The 22,368-nt window shown below is 42.5% G+C and overlaps 1 protein-coding gene across 1 annotated transcript; it reads right to left on the bottom strand.

Annotated features, from left to right (window-relative positions):
* Positions 1-14,850: 14,850 nt before the first annotated feature.
* DMRTB1 (DMRT like family B with proline rich C-terminal 1) lies at positions 14,851-21,887 on the bottom strand. Its single transcript, XM_042030731.1, has 4 exons — positions 21,455-21,887; positions 19,618-19,850; positions 18,914-19,058; positions 14,851-15,987 (listed from the first exon to the last, which is right to left on the bottom strand). Exons 1-4 carry the CDS (start codon positions 21,831-21,833, stop codon positions 15,917-15,919), a joined length of 828 nt encoding a protein of 275 aa, XP_041886665.1. The 5' UTR covers positions 21,834-21,887; the 3' UTR covers positions 14,851-15,916.
* Between the last annotated feature and the right edge of the window lie 481 nt (positions 21,888-22,368).

The raw sequence follows: 22,368 nt of genomic DNA, 5'->3' as shown, positions 1-22,368 counted from the left end.
AGTAATCTGGATGCAGCACTGGTGTTTGGAGTCAGGGAAAAGCAGGAACACAATCACAAGCTGCACCAAATGGCTGCAATGCTGTGAGAAGCTTGGGAGGAAAGCTGGGGAAAGAGATAGAGAAGCCTCACAGAGGGAAAATTCAAAGGGGTAAAACCAAAATACAGGGAAATGCAGTATTGGTTCTCTGACCAAGGGTGGCAACAGCTTACTGTGTGCATGCTGCCAAAAGGAGAAAATGAACTGTTTTCCATTAAAAACAAACTGATGAACAACACTAAGGAAGCCTTAGCTCCTTCTTCCCAAAGCAGACTCCACAGAACTACATGCAGAACAAAGCCCGAGGTGATATCCAGGCTGCCAATGAGCTGCCCTGGCTCTCAGCATCCTGCTCGGATTTGTGTGTTTCCAGTTCCTTTCTTCAGTCTTCTGCTGGTTTTGTTCATTTTGCCAATAGAATTTTTAGAGCAAAAGGATGATGGTGTTGCAGCTGTGGCTTAACTGAGTCTTAGATTTGCTCTCAGTGCACACTCCTATAGCACAAATAAAAATCTATGATAATGACATGCAAGTGTCTTATAGATGATCCATTCCTGGCCACAAATGAGGTGCAAATCTCCATTTTCAGGCTTCCAGATTTCTTCATAGTATCTGGTAACACTGAGTGATGCAATTGTCTTGCCTTCCATATCCCAGAGGGACAATCTCTAGAAAGCCCACAACTAACTCCACTTTTTATCATCCGAAAGGGGTTTTGTTTTCTATTTTGGGGGTTTTTTACTGTACCTATTGGAGAGCTGGGCACATAAGCAGGATGTGCATAAAGGCTGGGCTGCACAATGATATATATGAAGTCAGAAACTGAAAGAAGCTTCAGTACATTCAATATCTGAGCCTGGGCTCGTTCAGTGTCTGGTACAGTTGTTACACAAGCAGACAGCCAAGTGTAAACATTAAGCTGTGAAGTGTCTCACTACTTGCCAGGTCTTCCCACTATGCATGAGTTTGCATTACAGAACATTTAATTACAGTGTTTTGACTAGAACCAGCTTTTTCCTTTCAGCCAAGCAGAAAAGTAACAGAGTAATTAAAAAAGTAATGAAAACTCAGTAAAAATTCCTTAAACCAAGGACCCACATTCAGTTGTGATTTCAAAGAGCATATGTCAAGGAAGACTCCTGCTAACTGTCATTTAGCAGGTTGTTAAAAAGTTTCAAAAATGAAATAAAAGTTAATCCAAGTTATGAGGTTTATTCTTTTGTCTGAATTTTTAACTATCTTTCCTATATGGAGCACAAGTAGAAAGCACAAAACACAGTCAAAGTAGTAACTTAGAGAATTTCATCCTGTGGCTCACAAGGTTGTTTTATGCAAAAAGCCATGTTGGCTTCAGTGGAAGAATTTGCACAGCCAGTACATGTAGGTGGCAGAATTTAGGCCCAAAGCTTTGGAATATTGATTACACTTACAGGTAGCTGCTTTGCAGGAAAATCTTCCTAGGAAGTGTGGCTGATATTTCGGTATGCCAGACTTGCATTGAAAAGCAGTGAAGAAAGCTTCCTTTCATGGCATCGGGAGGTGCTGAAAAGATGATGGTAATTGAAACCATCATCACAAAAGGTATCCAGCCTTATGCAGATAGTCATGTCAATTTACTTTTGTTGTCAAAAGCTTGCTTTTAAAATAAGCCTTGACTTAGGATAGCATGTAAAATAACATTTTAGACTGAATTTTTAGGCAATAACCAAAGTCCTATTCCTCATTTGCAGTCAAAGTCATAGTACTTCAAAACATTAATTTAGTTTAGTGTTTCTTTCTTTTATGGGAATTTATAAAATATTATATAGGAAAAACACAGCAATCAGGCTTAGCCCAGAATACAAGGAGCTTTTAGGTCCTCTAATGAGTTGTGTAAGAACAGTGTACTACAAAAAGGCCTGCATGTCATATATCTCTCCCTCATTGTAAAACATTGTTCTAAGCTTTTACTGCAGCCAAAACAACTTCATCTTTTTAATTAAAAAAAAAAGGTATCCAATTTCACTATGCTTGTGCACGACAAATACGTTCTGAGTTCTTGAAATCACACTGCAGCACCAGTGAATTGAAAGAGTCAGGAGTGCAAGAGTATGGAAGGGACAGCGTGAGCAAAGCCACTCTGATGCTCACTGGTGCCAAGTGATGCTTTCCCACACATCACGAAGTCTCAAAATAAAATACTATGTAAAATGTAAAAATCTCACCTTTTCTGGAAAAGTAAGCACCATTCCATTCCCTTCCTCCCAGAGCTCCTGGAGGAGCGTGCTGTGTCCTCAGCATACTGCCCATGCCTGCCTTTCCCTCCCAGTGCTGAGCATCACTGGAGATGTGGAGCTGCCTTTGGCCTTTAGGCATTATTAGAGCACAAAAAGAGCACAAAAAGTTGCTTTACTCTCACAACACAGGAGAGCTGCCCAGCTTTAGGTAACGAAGCCACCTCAGTGTTAAACACTTCATGCTAAAGATGTCTCAGCTATCTGGGACACAGGGCAGAGAAGTGGCATAAAATAAACAGGATGTGTTTAGGGCTGTAAGACTCCAATTCTAGTAACCACCAAATAAAGAATAATTTTAGGGTTTGGGTTTGCATGTGTTTTCAGAAAATGTGAATTTCTGCCCATTTAGTTGTGATTCGTTCTGTTTTGACTTTCTTAAGATTAAGTGATGGAGGTCAGAGGTCAGCAGGTCAGAGTCTGAAGATACCCCCACACTATTTCACAAAAATGCTATTTCAGTCACTGCAGTGAACAGCCTTTTCAAGCAGTGCTGGATTCAAACACTCCATTCTTGTAACAGGCTAAATCCCACCATTAAGAGGTTTAGGCCAGCTATGATTGTCAAAAGCTGTCAATCACAAAGGCTCTTTCTCCACCATTCAGAGAATTAACAACAAATACACTTTTTGACATGCTAAATGAGATTTTGGGACACTTTACAAGACTTGGCTCAAAAGTGCTACATCAAGAAATATAAAATGCCAGCAATGTTGACACTGTATGACAAATTATATGTTCCTTAATATACTGTGTCACTCCATTCAGTTTTATAATTGGCACTGACTGTAGCTGAAATCTGATCCAGAGTATACAGAATTAACTGGCATTTGTTTTGTCCCTCAGCATTTTCTAGACTACAGATCTTTGTAAATATTTACTTAACAGGGTAGCATACTAATTTTTCCCATAAAATATACATGTCCAGATTAATGGTATAATTATTTTTTTTCTGTCAGATGATGGGCTAGCTGTGTACAGCCAGCCCAGACTGCAAGTGATGCCTATAGAGTACAAGCAAAGACAAACCTATATAATAAAGATTTTTGTACCATTTGACTTCTGCCCACTTCATTAAAAACATTGAAATTACAGAGGTTAATAGCCAGCCCATACTTGCCCAGCAGAAAGACTTTCAGGGAACCACTGTTCCAGGGAGAAGCACCATCAGCATTAAGTCCAGGGTCACATCAATTAAACTCCTATTCAGCGTTCTGTTCTGGTGCCCTGGATATTGTTGTGTAATAGCTCTCATGGGCCTCTCCCTGTTATTTTGTCCAATTCCCACTGAAATAATTTCATCTTTTTGGCCTTGGTAGGATCCTGCCACCTAACACCATGTACCCTGGGGTCTCCTGACTTTTTGCAACTGAGTGTGTTTTGCATTTGCTGGCTCCCTGGTGATTAGGGTTCTGTAAGCCTCTGTTACATCCATTCCCACATCTCTGACAGCTCAAGTCCTAACCAGCTCAATCCCTCCTAGCATGGAAACACCTCCATTACACTGCCTGCCTCTGCCCTCTCTCTGGGTCAGCCTCAAGTGGATCAATCCCAGGAACTGCCCCGGCTCTCTCCAGCTCCCTGTGCTTCAGGAAGAGTTGCAAGGATGGGCAACAAAGTGCTGAAAATTCTCATGGATGTTGGGAGGACCTGAAGTCAGGACACCACCTCCTCACTCCACCCCCATTCCCTTTCCCCAAACAAAGCCACATCTGGACACAAATGACTCACTAATCCTATTAGAAAACAGCATTTCAGACCTGTGCTGTAGTCCAAGCTCCATCTGCATTCACAGCAATGTAATTCAGGAGTGACCCAGATTTAGAACAGATAAAACAGTGATGTAATGCTAATATGAGCTAAGAATTATATCCTCATATATATATATACACACAAATAATTAAATAAAATATATACATTTCTTAGAGAACATTGCAAACTCCAATAGCCTCTCAGTAGCAAAATCAAAGCATGTAGTTTGCACTTTTCTGGAACATTAGAACACCATTTCCTTCCTAACAGAAGAAATTCAGACTATGGTTGGCTTTATTTTCCCCAGAGCTGGTCAGAGTCATTGTGGAGATTTCCAGAAGTTTTGGAAGTGCAGAGCTCTCCCTGGCACACCAACCAGGATCACTGCTCAACAGGTTTGTATTTGGACATTACTTTTAGAACCATTTCCAAGGATTTTTAACTGGGCCTGAGGATGTGCCAAACAAGTGAAACTTATTATAGACTCAAGCTCCTAGCATGAGAATTGTTTGAAAGGGAGAAAATCTGCACTGGTTTTAATTTACAAAGAACAGAAACAGCCTTTTGGTTTCATTTTGGTTGCAGATATTTTCAGGAATTAGAATTATTCATATATATATATCTGACCTCTAAATGATGCTGGTCTTGTCGATGCAAATGTTTCTTAAATATCATTTTCTAAGCCAATGTCTGCTTACTTCCTCAACTCTTTCCCATGCAGTTATTTGGTTCACACTTTTTGGTGCTGCCCAATGCAGTAACATTTTGGGCAGCAGCACACAGTGATCAGCAAAAAGGCAGGGATTATTCAGGCTGCATTATATGACACCCAGCATGTGCATCAAGCCACTTCCAGGACATCTACCCTGACATAAAAGAACCAGTGGAAGATTCCTGAGCTGTGCTGAATGCTCACCTCATTCCTACAGCCACACCATGCCATCACTATCTTTATTTATTCATTTTTTATCATAATCACTTGGGCCTCTGGGTAATTGGAACAATTAGGGTGATTAATTGCATGTTTGCAATAAAAACAGAAGACCAGGGAGGGTTACATTACAGGCTAAATATTTTCAGAAAACTCTATCAGCTGGTAGACATAACAAATGCGATCAGTTCAGTGCAACATGAAGCTGAGCACATTGTGCAAACTGGTTTGCTCTGGAACTCGAATCTCCTCAAAAGAAGCCAAAGTGTTTAAAAAAATAAACGAAGTCAGAGTGCACAGGGGGAAAAGAAATATTGACATGTGAGGCTGCTGTACTTCTAACATAAAGAAACATTGTTTTCCCTTCGGTCCTTTTATTGTCTAAATAGAAAGTGCAAAGAACTGGGAAAGCGCACAACAAGGCAGAGTGCACAAGTGAAGGTCAGGAGCTTGTGCTTGGAAGCAATGAGTTACACTGAAAGGAAAACTGGAAAAGCACACAGCGGGGTATCTACAGAACCAACACATTCCTCACTGACAGCAAGAGGGCAAACTAATCTGCCTGCCACTACACTCAGACACCAAGGGCTTTGGAGAGGGAGGTTAAACACAAGAACAGAAGATACTCCCACTGAAAGTTTCATTTGTTGAATCCTCTCTTACAAATCTGGGCTCTCTTGTCTCCTCAACAAGATGCTACTGAAAGGCAGCTTCAACCCATGCCTCTTTCTGGATTTCTTTGCAACCACCTGGTCCCCAAAGATCCACTTGAACTAAATGGGGCGTGAATGCTTGCTTACACACACTGCCCAAAGGAGAAACAAGAGTCAAGAACAGGCATTGCCCATCCCTGCCATTAAAGCTGTGCCAGTATATGGCAAAATACCAAATTCCCTGTTCCAGAGGGAATCTCCCACAGCAGTGCCAGACATGGCTCAGCTATCACAATGTTGTTATCGTGGCCATCACCTTCCTGCCTGTCTCCTGAAGAATGTGACCACTGCCAGGGTTGTGCAGCTCAGGTGTGCCCTGCAGGAAGGTGCAGGGCCTACAAGCCAGGGGATGGCTGCACACTGAGGCAGGCAGAACCACGTCAGCTCAGCAGCCACAGCTCTGCCCATCACCCACAGAGAGATGCCTGCCCCATGCTCCAAACCAGTCTTGGACACCAGTGACTCTACAGGATCTGCTCCATGGTGCTCATCAGTTAAGAGTCTTATCTTTGGCTGAGCCTTCACCAGGCTCCTCTGTGAGGCGCACTATCAAATTTCTACATAAATAAAAAGCCAGCTTCTTATATTGCCCACACTCCCACATACCTGCCTGGTTACATGGAGAAAGTGAATAGTGAAAGGTTTTATGTTCCACTTGTATGATTGGACACTTTGTGCTTTAACACAAGCACAGGGTCATAGGTCAGGAACAAGGTGTTTTCTTTCCAGTCAGCATGAACCTGACATTTATTACATGAGGGTTTTGTTCTACTTGTTTTAAGTCAATTACATTTTAACTCAGTTCAACAATGCTGGAAAACCTGACAAAATATTCCAGAGTGTTTAATCAGCATGAATGGACAAACATCCAAAAGTTAAAAGAAGAGCATATTGCAATTTGTTCTTTACACCAAAAGGTCTTTCTTTTTCCAGTCCCTGACAAGCATTTGTGTCTCTGGGACATCTGTCTTAAACATTTCTCTTTAGTTGGGAAAAGACTTTTCAGAGAAATGCCAATATTTCTTGTGATTAATTATTGAAGAAATTGGCTTTTATTTTCAATTTAACTGTGGAATTTTTGTCAGGCTCATTAAACTGCCAAGTCCTCACATGTTTAAGAGAATAAGCCACATGAACGTGTAAAAGGAGTGGAGGGCAGTGGAAGAGAGCTACACATCAGCATTATTTCTGTACATACCCTTCAGAAGGGGCCTGTATTTTCCATATGTGTTTTAAGGTATCATCACATTCAAGTCAAAAAAACAAACAAGGCAAAATTAAAGGACTGGCTTCTCTGCAGTCAAATGTACATCTACTATCAATCCGAAACAGGTTAAACTCCAAATTTCTGAAGGCATTTTCTTGCATTCTCCCTGGGAGTCTCACTTCCTACACAAGGGTAAAGAGAGGTAAACTACATACTAAAGCTTTGAATTTCCTTAGCCACAGGTTGTTACTTTTCAACACAAATAAATCTGTAGATGGGAAGAAACATCCTTCTCTAGCTCAGACCAAACTTTGCATTCAAATATCCAGTTTGTTATGGGGATATTGACTTTGGTTTGCTCACTGCAGGAAGGGGAGAGAGTACCAAGAGAAATGCTTAGTCCTTTAATGTTTCAGCACTTAATTCACAGTTACAGAGAAAAGTGTTCTGAAGGCCATGGAGCTCTGGCTTCATGTAAAACCAAGGTCCAGAAAAATCAATATAATCAACAACAACCAATTCAGTCAGAACTTCTGCAAACATTAGAATCATTCATGAATATTTGATTAAAATGGTTATTTCTAAAAAATGCAAAGCCATTTCAATTCACTTCTCACTTATTATTCAGTACACTACTCCTAACACATTTTTATCTTGTAAAATGCTCCTCAGCAAGGAATAGAAAGCTAAAAATTCTGCTTTTCTGACAAGACAGTTTTGTAACCTGTAAAATATACAGTCTCTCTGTTTAATGGGTAGCATTCTAAAATAGTGAATAAAATTTGCTACTTGATGTTGCTCACGTGCACGTAAAATTAACCACCTGTTGGAAAAGATCTTATTTTCCCAATCAGGGCACTAAAACCAGCCTCTCAAACATGAGCTTGATTATGTAAATATACACGGTGCCTATTCACACAGGTAGTGTTACCTGAGGATACAGCACTTCGTGGAGAATTAAATTTAACTTTTGATGATCCAAAAATTATCCTTAGAGAAGATACCAATCTGGCCTCTTTATTTCCATCACTGCTCAGATTGAACAATTCTATCACCAGTCACTCAAAAACCTATAGATTATCCACATTAAACACAGTTTAATTATTCTACTTGCTCAGCAACCTGCTCTAGTGGAAGACGTCTCTGCCCATGGCAGGCGGGTTGGACTAGATGACCTTTAAAAGGTCCCTTCCAACCCAAACCATTCTGTGATTCTGTGGCAAGACGCAGCTCACCCAAAGTCAGACACTTCTGACTGTATCAGTTCTGCACGTGTTCTCCAAACAGTGACTCATTCCTGCTCCTACTGAGAAACTGCCCCTCACCATCATCGTGCAGGTGTGTTTTATGCTTTTAGCAAGGATTCTACTGAAAATGGTAAATTCTGCTTTGGAATTTCCATTTCAGAGTAACACTGCTGGGATATTCCAGCTAAACATCACACACTGTCGTTTGCCAGAGATATTTACAGCTTTGCTTTCGGGATCACATGTTGCTTTTCTCCCAGGGAACAAACATCTTGTAAGGCTCTGAGCCTGTGTTCTGGTTGTAGTTCAATGTATAGTTTTCCTTACATTTTTTGAGAGCTAGCCTATGTTTTTCTTGCCTCTTACTGCACATCTCTCCAAAAGGCACTGAACTCACTGGATGAAACACTGGCCCTCCAACCACAGTAATTTGCTTTGCAAGTTTCTGGTTTCTTCACCAAATTTATTCCTCTCAACTGCGGCTCTCATTTAGTCAAATGTAAAAGATTTGTGTTTGAGGGGAGAAAGTCTTGTGTCTGGTATGGATGAAGGCAATCTTCCAGAACTGCTGTGCTTGAATGTATCAGAAGACATAATGTAGGAAATCGCACTTGAAATACATTAAGTTGAGAAGTGAACTGTGGCCAATAGTAAATACATTTGTGTGACTGCTGCAAGGTCCCCATTAGCTCCTTGTAGACTCTGAGTCCTATTTTCTCTACTACACTGTGATACATTCTAGCTCTGTTTCTGCAAAGATTCTTCATTTCCTCATTCTCTCACTCAACTTTGACAACAGAATGCCTTTTTCTTGGAAGGGAGGTTTATACTCTAGGAGAAAAAAAAAACTTTAAAACTGCCTTTAATTACAACCCGCTGCTCTAGAACACTAGCACAAAGGACACCATGCACAACAAGTCTGTACACAAGCTGTGCTTCCACAGGTTTATATAATTTAAACAGCTCTCAGACATCATTTTTCTGCAAACATTTCAAGTCCAAAAAGGTTAAGACCATTGATCTGACAAAACCAGGACAAGAAGAGAATTAACTGCCTGACTTTACTCAGTGGGACTGAGGTCAGGTATTGAACAAAGCTTTCCTGACTCAGCTTCAACTACTACAGCACCCTGCCTCATGAATCACCCACTAAGAGCTAGCTTATTTAACATCTACTTAGAATCTGTATGATTTAAACACTGTAATAATCACTAATCAATTTGACAAGCTTGAGCTTAGAGGGGGAAAGCCTGAAACTTGGTATAAAAATATCTTTGACCAATTCTTTTCCTACAGTTACACAAAGAAGGTAATTTCTTTATATTGCTATACAAATATATGTAACTCTCATGCAGAGAAGTCCTCAAAAACAGAGACTTGAACTGAAAGTAACACAATCACACTGAAACAAATGGACAGTCCTGAAGGCACAGCACTCTCCTCCTTACAGTGCCCTTTCTTACAGCACTGGATCCTTTCAGCAGGCAGATTGAAAATTGCTTACCCCAGAAGGCAAGTGCCTTCCTGAGCTTCCAGTCCTTTCTGTGGCTCTAAGAACAGTTTGGATTATCTACTGCATGAAACACACATTTCACAGAACCCACCTGCATGTTTTCTAGAGAAACTTGCTTGCTTGGTTTACACTTAAGAGAAAAGGAAAATTCACACCACCGTGTTGGCAATCTGTTCCCCTGGTTAACTCTCTTCCTCTAAAATTTTACTTTTGAACTTGGAAACTGGTGTCAACAAACCAAATTAGTTTAGCCAGTATGAAGCACTGTAAAGACATAAATTGGTCTGAAAGAGTCAGATTTCATTTGACCTTGAATCTTAGACTGAAGTTCAACGTGAATCAGCACAAGTCTCATTAGGGTTAAATGTCCATTATTAGCTAACTTTAGGTCCACAGAATCCAAAGCCACAAATAATTGTGTTGAATTACTTAAAACATAAAGGTATTCTAGGTTAGGTTTTAAATGTTTTCCTTTGCTGTTTTTATGCTACAGGTGTGGTGTTTTCTGTATTAAGACTTCTCAAATTGTAGTAATAGTCTGAAAGCAAGAAGTTTTTAAATGGGCGTCAAATGCAAAGCTGTATCAAGTATGGGTAATGTCTTTTGGGCTTGATTTATACTGTGAAAGTCCAATACCATAACTGCCTTCCAAAACTTGGTTATAACTGTAGGCTTGGCCTGGGTGCACCCCTTCCCTGGAGCACTGTCAGAGGGCTGTTTGCTCTGCGCTAGGTAACAAACACCAGTGTAGCACGGAATAACCTTCTCCATGGAAATTCTCTCCTCAGAATCGCCAAGGCTGTAGAATCACAGAATATTCCGAGTTGGAAGGGGCCCACAAGGACCATGGAGTCCAGCTCTGAAGACACTGGCCCATGCGGGGACAGACCCCCCAGTCTCGGTGCTGGCAGCACCGCGCTCTACAGCAGCTGAGCTGACAGAAGGGCAGGTGCTTGCCCAGCTGCGAACCAGCAACTCCACCCCAGCACGAAGCCATCGCTGCGCTCTACCCGAACCTCTGCCCACACTGAGGAATTGGGCACCATGTGTGACTACCGCGGCAGCAAAACTCCACGGGACTCAAGACTCAACCCCCGAGCCTATACCTGTTTGCCCAGTGGCGTGAATGAACAGTCCATTGCCGCAGAGCAGGGGCGGGAGCCCGACACCCACGGGTAGCAGGGGCAGGACCCGGGGAGGGGCCGTTCGCTCATGAGGTGAGAGCGCCATGGCTGAGGCCTCGCCAGCGCCCCCTAGCGGAGGGCCGCCCCTTTTCCCTCTCCGCCATGACTCGCTCCCCAAACTCCAAGGAAACGAATCGGTATTCTGATTTTCCATCTCCCTCCGCAGCGTTCCCTTGGAGTACGCCAGGTGATTTGCGTCTTAAGGTGAATATTGTTATTCCTCTTAATTTTTTTTTTTTGGAGGGTTGGCTCTCTGATTCATTTGTTGCACTGGCCATGCAAAAATACCGTGAGGTGTTTTGAGGGAAAACAAAGCGCAGCTGCCGGCTGGGACAGCAAGGAAGGTGACCCAGGTTGGTGTGGGCTCTGTACATCCCTGAAACTCCACACCCTGAGATCTCCAGCCCTGTGTGTGCCTTTGGAGACAGGCAGGAAGGATTTGTAATCCCAGGATTGAGGAACATTGGGAAGCGAACAGCCATTTCACAACATGAGGGGGTACGTGAGGAAGGGGATGTAACAAATCAGCCATCTGCAGGTACACGAGGTTTTTGAATTTCTGGAATTTAAGTGTATATTTACTGTTGGAAGAACATGAGAAACAGTCGATTTGCACCTTGATCAAAGAATACAAGTCTTAATGAAAAACAGACTTTTGTGAAAAAAATGGTAAGGTTCTCCCAGGGAACTATGTATGTGACTGTTATTTAAACCACATTTTCTGGAAAAAAAGGACAATTTTTTAAAAAGAAATGTTTCATATTTGCTGTAGCTTATGTGGCTTGGGCACTTTTGAATACTCTGTACCAGTAAGGTTATAAAACCCTGACAGTAATTAGTAAATGAAACCAGACATGCCTCCAGTGAAGGTGGTTGTGTAAAACAAAATAAACCTGTGTGAAATCACAACTAGATCTATAGGGGATGACCCTATGGAATCAGAAGCAAGGTCACCACTAATGTTGCCTGGCTGAGGACAATATCCAAAGAGCCAGCAAGAAGAAATGAGAAAAATGTTACCCATTGTAATTAAAGGTAATACCAAAATAAATCTGGTTTTTGTGGGGAATCTTTCAGAATTGTTGAAGCCAAGCTTACTTGTGTATAATAAGATGTACCTGTAAGGATATAGAAAAGTCAAATGCACAAGGTGGTTGTGTGGACATGTCACTGCCTGGGCATCTGGGGTGGATCTGGAGCTCTCCCTAGGCTGCAGTAAAACAGGCAGTCAGTCCTTCTCTGATTTCAGGAATAGTTTCCACAAAGTCTCTCTTTACGTTTGGATTTCTCCCTCACATTCTGGCAAGCTAAGCAGAGACATAACTCTGTGACTAATGCTAATGTTGCAGTAGTAAAATACTGGGCAAAAAAATGGGAAAAGCAGACCCACTTGCCTATAAGAATGATTTAATTAAAGTTTTCACTGTTCTAAAATAGTTATGTTTCACATCATAAGGAATTTTTCTGTCATGAAAACTATTTTCTTAAGGGGAAGGAGATTTTTCTTTGCAGCAAGCTGACTTTATTGGTAAGCAATTAAATATTTCTTTGGATTGCAGTTTAAAATTAACTGCTCATTAATGTGGAAAAACCAGCTATAGTCTTGCTATGGATTCAGAGGTTTCCAAATGGGTGCATCTAATTCCAAGAAGAAAAAAACCTAGAAGGAGTATTATAATTACTGTCATATGAAAACCTGCTTCAGTCCAGATGTAGAAGCCGATAGCCTGAGAGTGTTAACATTGAGCAGTCTGCTGCAGGGAAGTGACAGATGAATCCTACATATGTTTGCAGAATGGACATATTATACTATCCTTGTAGAATCTCTTGGGTTTGTTTTCATTTTTTCAGAAGCTCCTACAAAAAAATATGCAGATCTTCAATAATCTGAGGGTTTTGAGTGTCACAGACACCTCTGTATAAAATCTGGATCCTAAACTTGCGTATCTAACCAATGCTGTCCACTCTCTACCCTCACAAGGAATTCCACTGAAAGTAAGGAAATTAGTGCTGGGAGTAAATGTTCAAGAACTGCCTCCTCATTCCAGGTTTTCTTCTTCAAGGAACAAACAAGAGCTTGTGGCTCTGTGATGACCCAGGGACTTGCAGCAAGGACAGAGAATTGACAGAAGGGTCAGGTGTTAGGAGTCCCATCTTCAGAAGTTCAGCTCAAGGGAGTAAATCCTCAGAAATCTGAAAATAGTGATGATGACAACTGCATATATGCAGATTTCCTACTGCAACCAGTAGCAGCTTGCATGCAGAAAGATTTCAGAAGCAAAAGGAATCCTTTCCTTCACAAATTTTATTATTTCAACCAAAGTCTGTGTGGCTTCAGCCTTAATAAAAAACAAAAAAATTCTGGGATGATTTAGGCTGGAACAACCTCTGAGTGACTTGTCTAATCCAAATCATTCCATTTCAATCCAAACTGATTTCATTATCCCTAAGTCATTTATTTAAATAAATGGAGTCAGAAGAGATCACAGAGTTTAATTATTGGAAACACTGGTTGGCACTAAGTTTGGAATTAAAATTACTCACTTTGAAGTATGACAACACCAGTTGTCAAGGAATTTTTTTTCCTTGGTTAAAGAGGACAAGCTGAGCACAAAGTGGAAGAATGAAACCTTGAATTACCCACTTAAGATAGTTCATGCTGTCAGCTGGAGAGTTACCCACTTTCAATTCTCTTAGCAAATCATTTACTTTTCTAGGCAGGGATAGGTGCAAGAACATGGGGACAAGTTTCCTGAAATGTACAAGTCTGAAATGACACCACACGGAGTTTGACTGATGATATGATTAAGCATATTAAACAGGATTGGCCTGTTTACCTACAGCTGTAGGAAAACCAGTTGACTCTTTGCCCCTGGTCACCTTCTTGTCCTTCAGTGTATAAAGCAGCAAGGTTTGGTAATGGTTTTACAGCTACTCAGCCACACCTGACATGTTCTAAAACTGAGTCTCCTCCCCAGACTGAAGAATCTTTTTTAGGATTCCCCCAGTGATCAACTTCTCCATCCTTTTAGTTTAGTTGACTTTCTCTGGCTCTTCCTTAAACTCACTACATCCCTCTGGAGATGCCCATTTATCTGCAGCAAAGCAGTGAGAGAGACCCTCCTGGAGTGCCAGACCATCCTTCAAACAGCCAAAGTAAAGGCTTTGGTTCACTTGATGATAGTTCAGAAAGATGGAGGAAAAGGAAAATAAGGAGTTTGGCTTGGCAATCTGGAAGCAGTCACCAGCCCAGTAGAACAGAGAGCAAACAGTGCTGTTTGTGCAGTATATCTACAGTGTGTTAGAGTCAGTGAAATAGGCTGGAATCCACCTTACTTTGAGATTTAAGGAGTAATACAACACTGAATGTGACTTTCCAAAAATACGTGGGAAGGAGCCGGTTCAAGTATTCATCCTGGACCTTAGTATTTTCTTAAATCATTATGTTATAAAAACCAAACCCTCCATCCACAGAGGAACTTGTGGGCACTTACAGTATTTCTATTTGTAGATTATTCTGTTTTGAAAACAAAGAGGTATCCAGACTTTTCCAAGCAGACAGCAGTTCTGGGACATTCCTGGAAGCAAAGATCCTATTGTGAATCTGATCTATAACAAGCTGTACATCAGATTCTTTGCTATAGAGAAACGTGTTTCTCTTTTTTTTCTCTTGGCAGTTCTAAATTTGCCACTTTCACTTTTGCCCCAAAACACAGTGCTGCAAAGCATTCCAGCAGATCATCTACTACTTTAAAGAAAAGATAAATGTTCAGCCTAGCAGAACTTCTTTACTTCTTGCATTGAGCAGGGAATTATTAATACAAGTATCAGAAAAGAAGTCTGTTTATTTTACTGTGCTCACCTCTACAGAAGCAGACAGACTAGAAAAAAAATACTGAGGCCTAAATCTCTCTCCAGACAAGTCTGTTATACAGAGCTGTTCAGGACAACATCTTGACATTTGGCTAGAAAAATTACATGCAGACACACATCCAACCATAACAACAGTTTAATGATCTTTTTTAATTATACAAAAGTCCCACCCCAATTATTCAAACATTAACAACTGATCCACTTGATACAAAACCAATTCGTCCAGGCAAAACAGTAATGTCCCATTCATTTTTAATTAAAGATTATCATTGACAATCATAGTATGGATGGATTTGACTAATGATTATTCTAACTGGTGTTTTGTCCTGGGCAAATCTCTCCACACCTTGGCTACGCCACAGTGCACTTCCAGTACACACGTGTAAAGCTGTCTACAGGAGCCCTTTAGAAACAAACAGTACTGCTTAGTTTCAGCTGTCATGAGTTAAACAACATTGAAATCACATGTAAATCATCAAGGACATTCAAAATGTCAGATGTGAAGCCTGTGTGACAAGAGGTGATTCCAAATAACTTTGTCCCCAACCTACACACTACACAGAAGGTGCCTTGAAGGACCCAGAAAACAACGTGGAGGCACCAGGCCGTTCCACGAGTTCCTGCCATGCCCTTCCAGACCAGCACCTACCCTTCCCTTGCCCTGCTGAATCACGTTCTTAGGCAGCCAAGTGCATCAGCAACCCAGGCTGTCTTCACATCCCCTCTCAATCAGTCATCAGGCTCCACATCACTTAACTCTTCTGTAACATTCAGAACCAGACTTCCTTTACAGCAAACTGATACAAACAACATCTTTCTGACTACTGTCATAAACATGAAAATGCTGCAGAATGCACCTGGCTCAGAGACCATGTTCTGGGAGCCAGGTAACCTCAGCAGAGGAACAAATCTGGAGTCATAATCATTTGTTGCTTCCACTGGAAAACCTTTTAGGAACATGGGCTTTGTAGTGCTTGGGAGGCAGAGCTGTGAGCCTGGTAGTTTGAACATTGATCATAAAGTAAGGCAGGGGACTAATCCCTTTCTAGCTGTTGTGACTGCTCAGTGATTAAGGTTATTCTACCCTCATTAACTAACACTGAGAAATGAAAACAGTGCTGCCTGCTCTCAGCTCTTCTCCAGCCCATTTACTGTGTATAATATACAGATTGGTCTCTTCGTGTTTATTCTGGGGAAGAAGGAGGTAGGTCACGTTCATGAACCACCCCTGAATCCTCACTGTCAGCTTCAGTAGCTAAAATGAAGAATAGAAGAATGTCAGAGTTAAACTCAAACAAAGAACCCAAAACCCCAAACCCTGTTTCAGTTCTTGTTACACCTGGAATCAATCACATTTCCACATTTGAAGCTGCACTGGAATAGAAGTATGAGGCAGACACTTCTGCCCACTTACCCACAGTGAACCTGTGCCATGCCTTTTTAACACTCTGTGAATTCTCAAAGGCCTTGACAGACTGATTCATAGTCCCTTTTTCAAATTCAACTAGGGAATTTCATTTTATAAAGTATTTACTTGCCAATTTGCATGAAAAGCTCCCTCATCTCCTCACAGGCAAGTTGGGTTTTGGTTTTCTGTGGCTTGCTCTTTTAGAAAACCAACCATTTGCAATCAGTCTACCATCAGATGCTTTACTGGCTGTTTTACTGGACATACCCTGTGTTTGTCAAATCTCTGTAACATGACCAGTCAATACAGCATGAAATTGTGTAACAACATGGTCTATACTTCACACCACCCCTGCCCTCATATTAACTCAAATCCTTCAGGAAGCAGCTTCTAGCCTAGGAACGGCATTTTCAGGTAAGCCTTCAGGTTTTTTTATTTTTTATTTGTCTTCATCTGAGATTTCCTTTCAGGCAGAGATCACAGACATTTCTCCTCACCAGCTGTCACCGTGGTAGGGCTTTCTATATCCATTTTCCTGCAAGAGTTTTCCAGAAAGCCCAATTCACCTCAGTTCTGGAGGCTTCTGGAGAAAGGATGTTCCCAAGTTTAACTGCAGGTTGGAGCCAGTTCCATTTTGGAAAAAAAAGACATTATGCAATCCTAACACATCCTTATGCACTACACATTACAGCTTTTCTCTTTTTTCAAGCATCTTGAATTCCAGAAAGAATTATTCGCTTCACTCTTCCCTTTACATCTGCATCTTCTGCTGCCAGACTGTTTTGTATGACCTCATGCAGAATTATCCCCCCTCACTGGGTTACAATTGCAAATTCCTACATATCCTGGAGCACAAATGCTATGCAGTAGAATTAATTTCTACTTTCTCCATAGCACGAAGGAAACTGGATTGTTCTTTGAGCAACACAATCCATGATGCATTGTTTCCTATGGCACTGCGCCTGGGCTGTGATTTCCCTGGTGTGTGTTAAGGGCTGAGGTCATTAGATGGCATTTTGCTCCCTGGGGGAGGCTGCTCTCCTGGTGTTTCTTTATCCAGTTGCCTGTTGTCATCAATTTTTGGCCAGTACAACTTCACTCTACCAATGCAGGACTGGATTTCCTCTGTTTCCCTCACGCAATACTGTAACTTCACTCCATGTCCCCCATGTTTGTGTGCTACTCCCAGTTCCTTCCTGTTCCCTCAGAGTCCAGCAGAAAAGCTACAGCTCCCTTCATGTTCTCTGCCACTGCAGCATCCCCCAGATTTTTGTCCCCTCCAAGCCACAAAGCCCAGTAATCCTCACACATACTTCCTGATTTGCAGGCTAGCCCTTGTTTTCCTCTCTTCCCCTCGAACTCAGCCCATATTATTTCACCTCTAGTGCACCAGTATCTCCTACGCACTGCCTTTATCAGTATCTTAAAATCACTTTACATTTCTACAATATCTATACACCCCCACACTGCCATATTCTCCATATTCCCATTGTCCACCACATCTCCTGCTTCCTTTTCTTTGGCCTTCCAGCCAGACAAGGAGCAGGGATGCCCCGAGTGTGTCCCCACTGCTGGGCTGACTGGCAGGCAGTTGCTTGTTGGCCCAGGGACACACACACCAGTCAAGGACTGAGTGCATGGTGACAGCCAGCCACACACCACGACACGGCTGCAAGCAAATGCTTTGGTGGGAGGCATCTGCTTCCCTTGCACACCAATATTGTGTAGGCATGTGATCACAACAGATATGTTTGGCTGAAAATAGCTAATGGGTTGAAGAGTTATGAGAGGACTGACATTAACAGAAAATGAGGTTGCACGAGCCTTATGTTGTTGAGGAATCAGACCAGAAAAACCCCAACTTATATTTTGTCCCACATAACCACCATCAACATCTTTTCAGTTCAAATGAGATAATTATACTTCTCTTATTTCTCCTCCCTCTTGATTTTTCAGTGGGTGATTATTGTAATTTGTTTCATAAACAACTTAATTTTTTTATTCTCGTTCAAGAAGAGAAGTTGTATTTATTTATCATCATTTTTAAAAATCTAAAATAAAAAATAAATTTAAAACTAAACTGGCTATTTGCACATCCAGTATTAGTGGTTAATTCTCTGAGCAGCTCTACCCTCTTGTGGTCACAGCTAAGCTGCAGCCAGATGAAAAACTTGTGAATATAGTCACAAATATGTCCACATGTAGGCACAGTACATAACATAGACCTAAAACAGAGGGGCACAAAGACTTAATCTATGCCTGAAATTTAAAATCCTGTGGGAATTAAGAGATTTTGAAGATTCAATCCTTCTTTTCCAGCAATTAAAATCTAGGATTTTCAGATGAGCAAGAAATTTTGTATTAATTATGTTGTGTTAGTCCGCATTATTTTTTAACAATTTGTCTAAATTGAAATACAGCCAAATAATTTTTAAGATATGCCCTGCAAACTAGCTATGTAGAAAAATATTTGCTTTTTGAGAACATCAACAGATCATTTTCTGGAATATCTCTGTGTCCTGGGGCCTTTGACATCTGCCTGAGATTGAGGTGCCTGTCAGTTGGAAAACCCAAACATGTCAGGCTGTCTTTCCCTAGGTCAGCCTTTCCCAGAGCTGTACAATCTGTCACAGGATTCAGGACTTCAGGCCTGGCTTCATCACAGAGGTCAAAACTAGCTAGGATCAGGGTCTCTTGGGTTTCCATCTCTGTGGTTAGATACTGAAACCAGGTTAACAGTGAATCTCTCAGGGCTTATCTCATACTTCCTTACCATGTACTTCCTTGGTTGTTTCAGCCAGGATGTTCAGTGAAACTGGAGCTGGAATGTAATGAATCCCTGTCAGAAAACTTGGTGGGATGAACTGATGCAGAGGAGTGTAGTATCCTTGATGGAAATCTCCAGCTCCATCTGGAACCTGTGGAAACACGTGAAGCAGATCACCTTCCATCTAAAGACTCTCTCCAGGATGTATCTGCATGATCAGACCATTTCTGGGTTTTTGTCCATATGCTGCCATGTCAATGCACATACTGGCACGTGGGAAGTCTGTGCAGAGGGTAACATGCTGCAGCTGAGGAGCAAGAACTTCTCAGACCATGTCACAGCAAAACTGACCTATTAAGTCCTTGTGACCTGTTCTGGGATCTCATTGGACTAGTTGGTTTAAACCAGGAGCAGCCATCCTCTTTCTCAGTAACCCCTAAAACATGCCAGGGAATTTCTATACAAGCATAATAAATCTATTACTTATCATCTTGAGGCAGATCACTCTACCTTAACATCAACTGATGAATTGTACTGAAAGGAGGTCAGATAATTAACATCAACATTTGCTGATGTTTTCTTCAGTGTAATGTATCAAAATGCCGTGAAGTAACTGATAAGCAGCGTGACTCTTCATGGTTACTTCAACAGAGAAAAGGCAGCTAAAATAAAGCAGTATTAAAAAGGGTAATTAAAAGCGTGCTACTCACCGATACAGTGGTTGCATTCCCTGGCACACAGTTGCCAGGAATGTGTCGGAATCCTCTCTGAAGGGATATCCCTGGAGGTGATGGTGCTTCCCCACTGCTTGACTCATTGATGGCAAATCCCAGGGAAAATGGGTGGTAAGGATATACCCCAGAACACCCAGGGTACACTTTCGGGATTTCTCTCTCAAGGTATTCTGGATTGACAGTGTATTCTGGAGGAAAAGCAGGGTGAGCTAGGAAACAATGAGAAAAGAACAAATAAAAATATCCATGTAATTTTATGCAGTTATGTAGAAGTAGCTGCAGGAGCAAATTCCACTCTCAGGAAAATCTGGTCCTTTGGTTTCATGTTTAGCTCCCCATGATTTTGTGATTTTTTTCAGGAACTAAGGAAAGGTACAGCAGACGACACTGTAGTGCAGTTACTCTGCATTCTTTTCTGCCTTGTGCACTGGAAAGTTTGTCCTTAGTAAAGTAGTGTCTGCAGAATCTTATTCTTTCAGTACATCAGCAGGAGCAAAACAACCTGCCTTAACTTTTGACTCTAGTGGCACTTAAAACAAAATTCCACAGAAACAGCAGAGTTCTAACTTTCGAGTTCTAATAATGGAGTCCTATCTGTCACTTTTTAAGTTAATTTACAGCACGCTCAGTTTTAGGGTCATACACAGGCAACTTCAGAAGCAGAAATCGGTTCACTTTTTATCTTGCATCTTGAATCTTACATGGCCTCTCCGAAGTCTTAAGAAAAGACGCAGAGTGGCTATTTGAATGTAAATAGGGTCTTCTTCCTTGTCTGCCGGTCCTCCGATTGGTAGAGAAGGCAAAGAATTTCCTTTGAAAGTAAGTTTACTTCTGGAGTACTATAATTTGTGCCTAATCTTTTTTCTGAAGTTGGTCAGCAGGTTAAAAATGTTAAGGGAAGGACTGACAGACATCTGTGTAGCTACTGTCATCTATAAACAATTTTATTCCAAAACAAAGCTAAAAATGGGAAGTTATTGACAGTAATGTGTGGCGACTACAGATGTCCAAAACAAGTCCTTCCCCATGGCTTCTCTGGACAACATTTTGTCTTGCAGGCTGCCAACTCTCCAGAGACTCAGATTCATGACTACTGCAATCAGGAAGGATTTCTGTAACATTATTATAGCAACAGAATGGAGTTACCATAATACATAGTAATAAACTAGACAAGTCACATGAAAGACTCTATTAAAGGAAGCAATTTAAGAGATGAGAGACCATACAACTGCTCCACCTGCAAAGTCTATGCCCTTCTCTTAAATACCAAATGCACTTTTACATCAAGTCATTCCAGCCAAATTTCGGTTTTGCTACAGGTATGAATTAAGGCCAAAGGTCTTTTTTTTTACACTGCTACCATAAAATGCTTTAGACAGCTGCAGCAGTACCTTCCCCATTTACCTGCCATCGCTGAGATTTTTAGCATTTTTGTTATTGCAGTCTTGTGCCTGTGAGTTTATAAACAGTGCGACAGCACTCAGAGAAACATGTGGAGCAGACCCAGTTTGGTTGCACTCCCAGACTGATTTCCCTCTCAGTGAAAAGCCACTCGCTTAAGCTTCGAGCTCGCAAGCGGCGGCGAGGCCGAGCACGTTGTTCTCGCCCCGCGCTGCGGAGCTGCCCAGGGTCGTGATGATCCAACACGCCAGCCCGGTGCCCGCTGGGGAAAGAAAGCGGGACAGACAGAGGAGCGGCTCTCCGGGCAGCCGGAGCCTGAGGAATCAGCGAAGTGCACAAGTGGCAGCGTTTGATAGGGGAAAGAGGAGAACACAGGAAGATCTGGGAAGAGGCTTTACGGACAGGTCCTTACCGTCGTCCCTGAAGGGAGGCGGCGGCGGCCCCCAGCATGCCGTGCCCTTGCCGCCGCTGTCGGGCTGGGCGCCCTTCTTCCTCTCGTGGCTGCAGTGCTCGGGGGCACCGTCCTCCCGGCCTGCCGCCCCACGGCCTTCGCCCGACGGAACGGGCTCTGCGCCTGCCCTGGCTGGCGGCTCGGTCTCCTGCTGTCTCAGGGCTTTCTGGGCTGCCATGATCTTCTGCCGCTCGGTGATGAGCGAGCACTTCTCGCACAGGCACAGCTTCCAGCGGCAGTGCCCGGCGTGGCCTTTGACGGGCACCACGAAGCCGTGGTTGCGGCAGCGGGAGCACTTGGGTGCTCGCAGTGCCTTCGCCGTGGCCTCGGCCGCCTCCATGGCACCGCAGCACCCGGGCGGATCCCCCGGCCAGGCTCCCCCCTGTCCTCTGGGCTGTTATATGGGGCCCGGGAAAGCCCACGGCAGCGGGTGGGGAACGCCCTCGCCCCGCTGCCTCCCTGCCCTGCGCCAGGCACGGCTCCCCCGGGCACCCCCTGCGGCTCTTTGGTGCGGGCGGGAGCCGAACCCCAGCCACGGGGGGCTGAGCCTGCAGGAGCTGCGGGGGGAACGGGCGCCACGGGCGGGTCATTGCCCAGTGCTGGTGCTCGTAGGGATCGGGGTTCGGATGGGCCCGGTGTGCACGGACAGGAATGCATGCGCTGTCTCTTACTGTAGTACCCTAAAATACAGCTTTCCCTTTTGGCACTTTAACATCTGCACCCACTTTCATACCCCTCATGCATTCGCTTTTAATATGCACAGAACTTCAGTCCCGTTTTGTTTCCAATTTGCAGCATGCTTCTCTTGATCAGGAGGAGTGACTGCCTCAGCAGAAAAAGAACTTTTTTTTTCATCATTCTGTTTTTCGAAAGAA

This window comes from Corvus kubaryi, unplaced genomic scaffold (assembly GCF_017639235.1).
Source record: "Corvus kubaryi isolate FWS band 111438036 unplaced genomic scaffold, C.kubaryi_AGA036_p1.0 37334, whole genome shotgun sequence".
Taxonomy (NCBI): Eukaryota; Metazoa; Chordata; class Aves; order Passeriformes; family Corvidae; genus Corvus; species Corvus kubaryi.
Note: the sequence above shows the minus strand (reverse complement) of the source record. Positions and strands in the feature narration are given on the sequence as shown.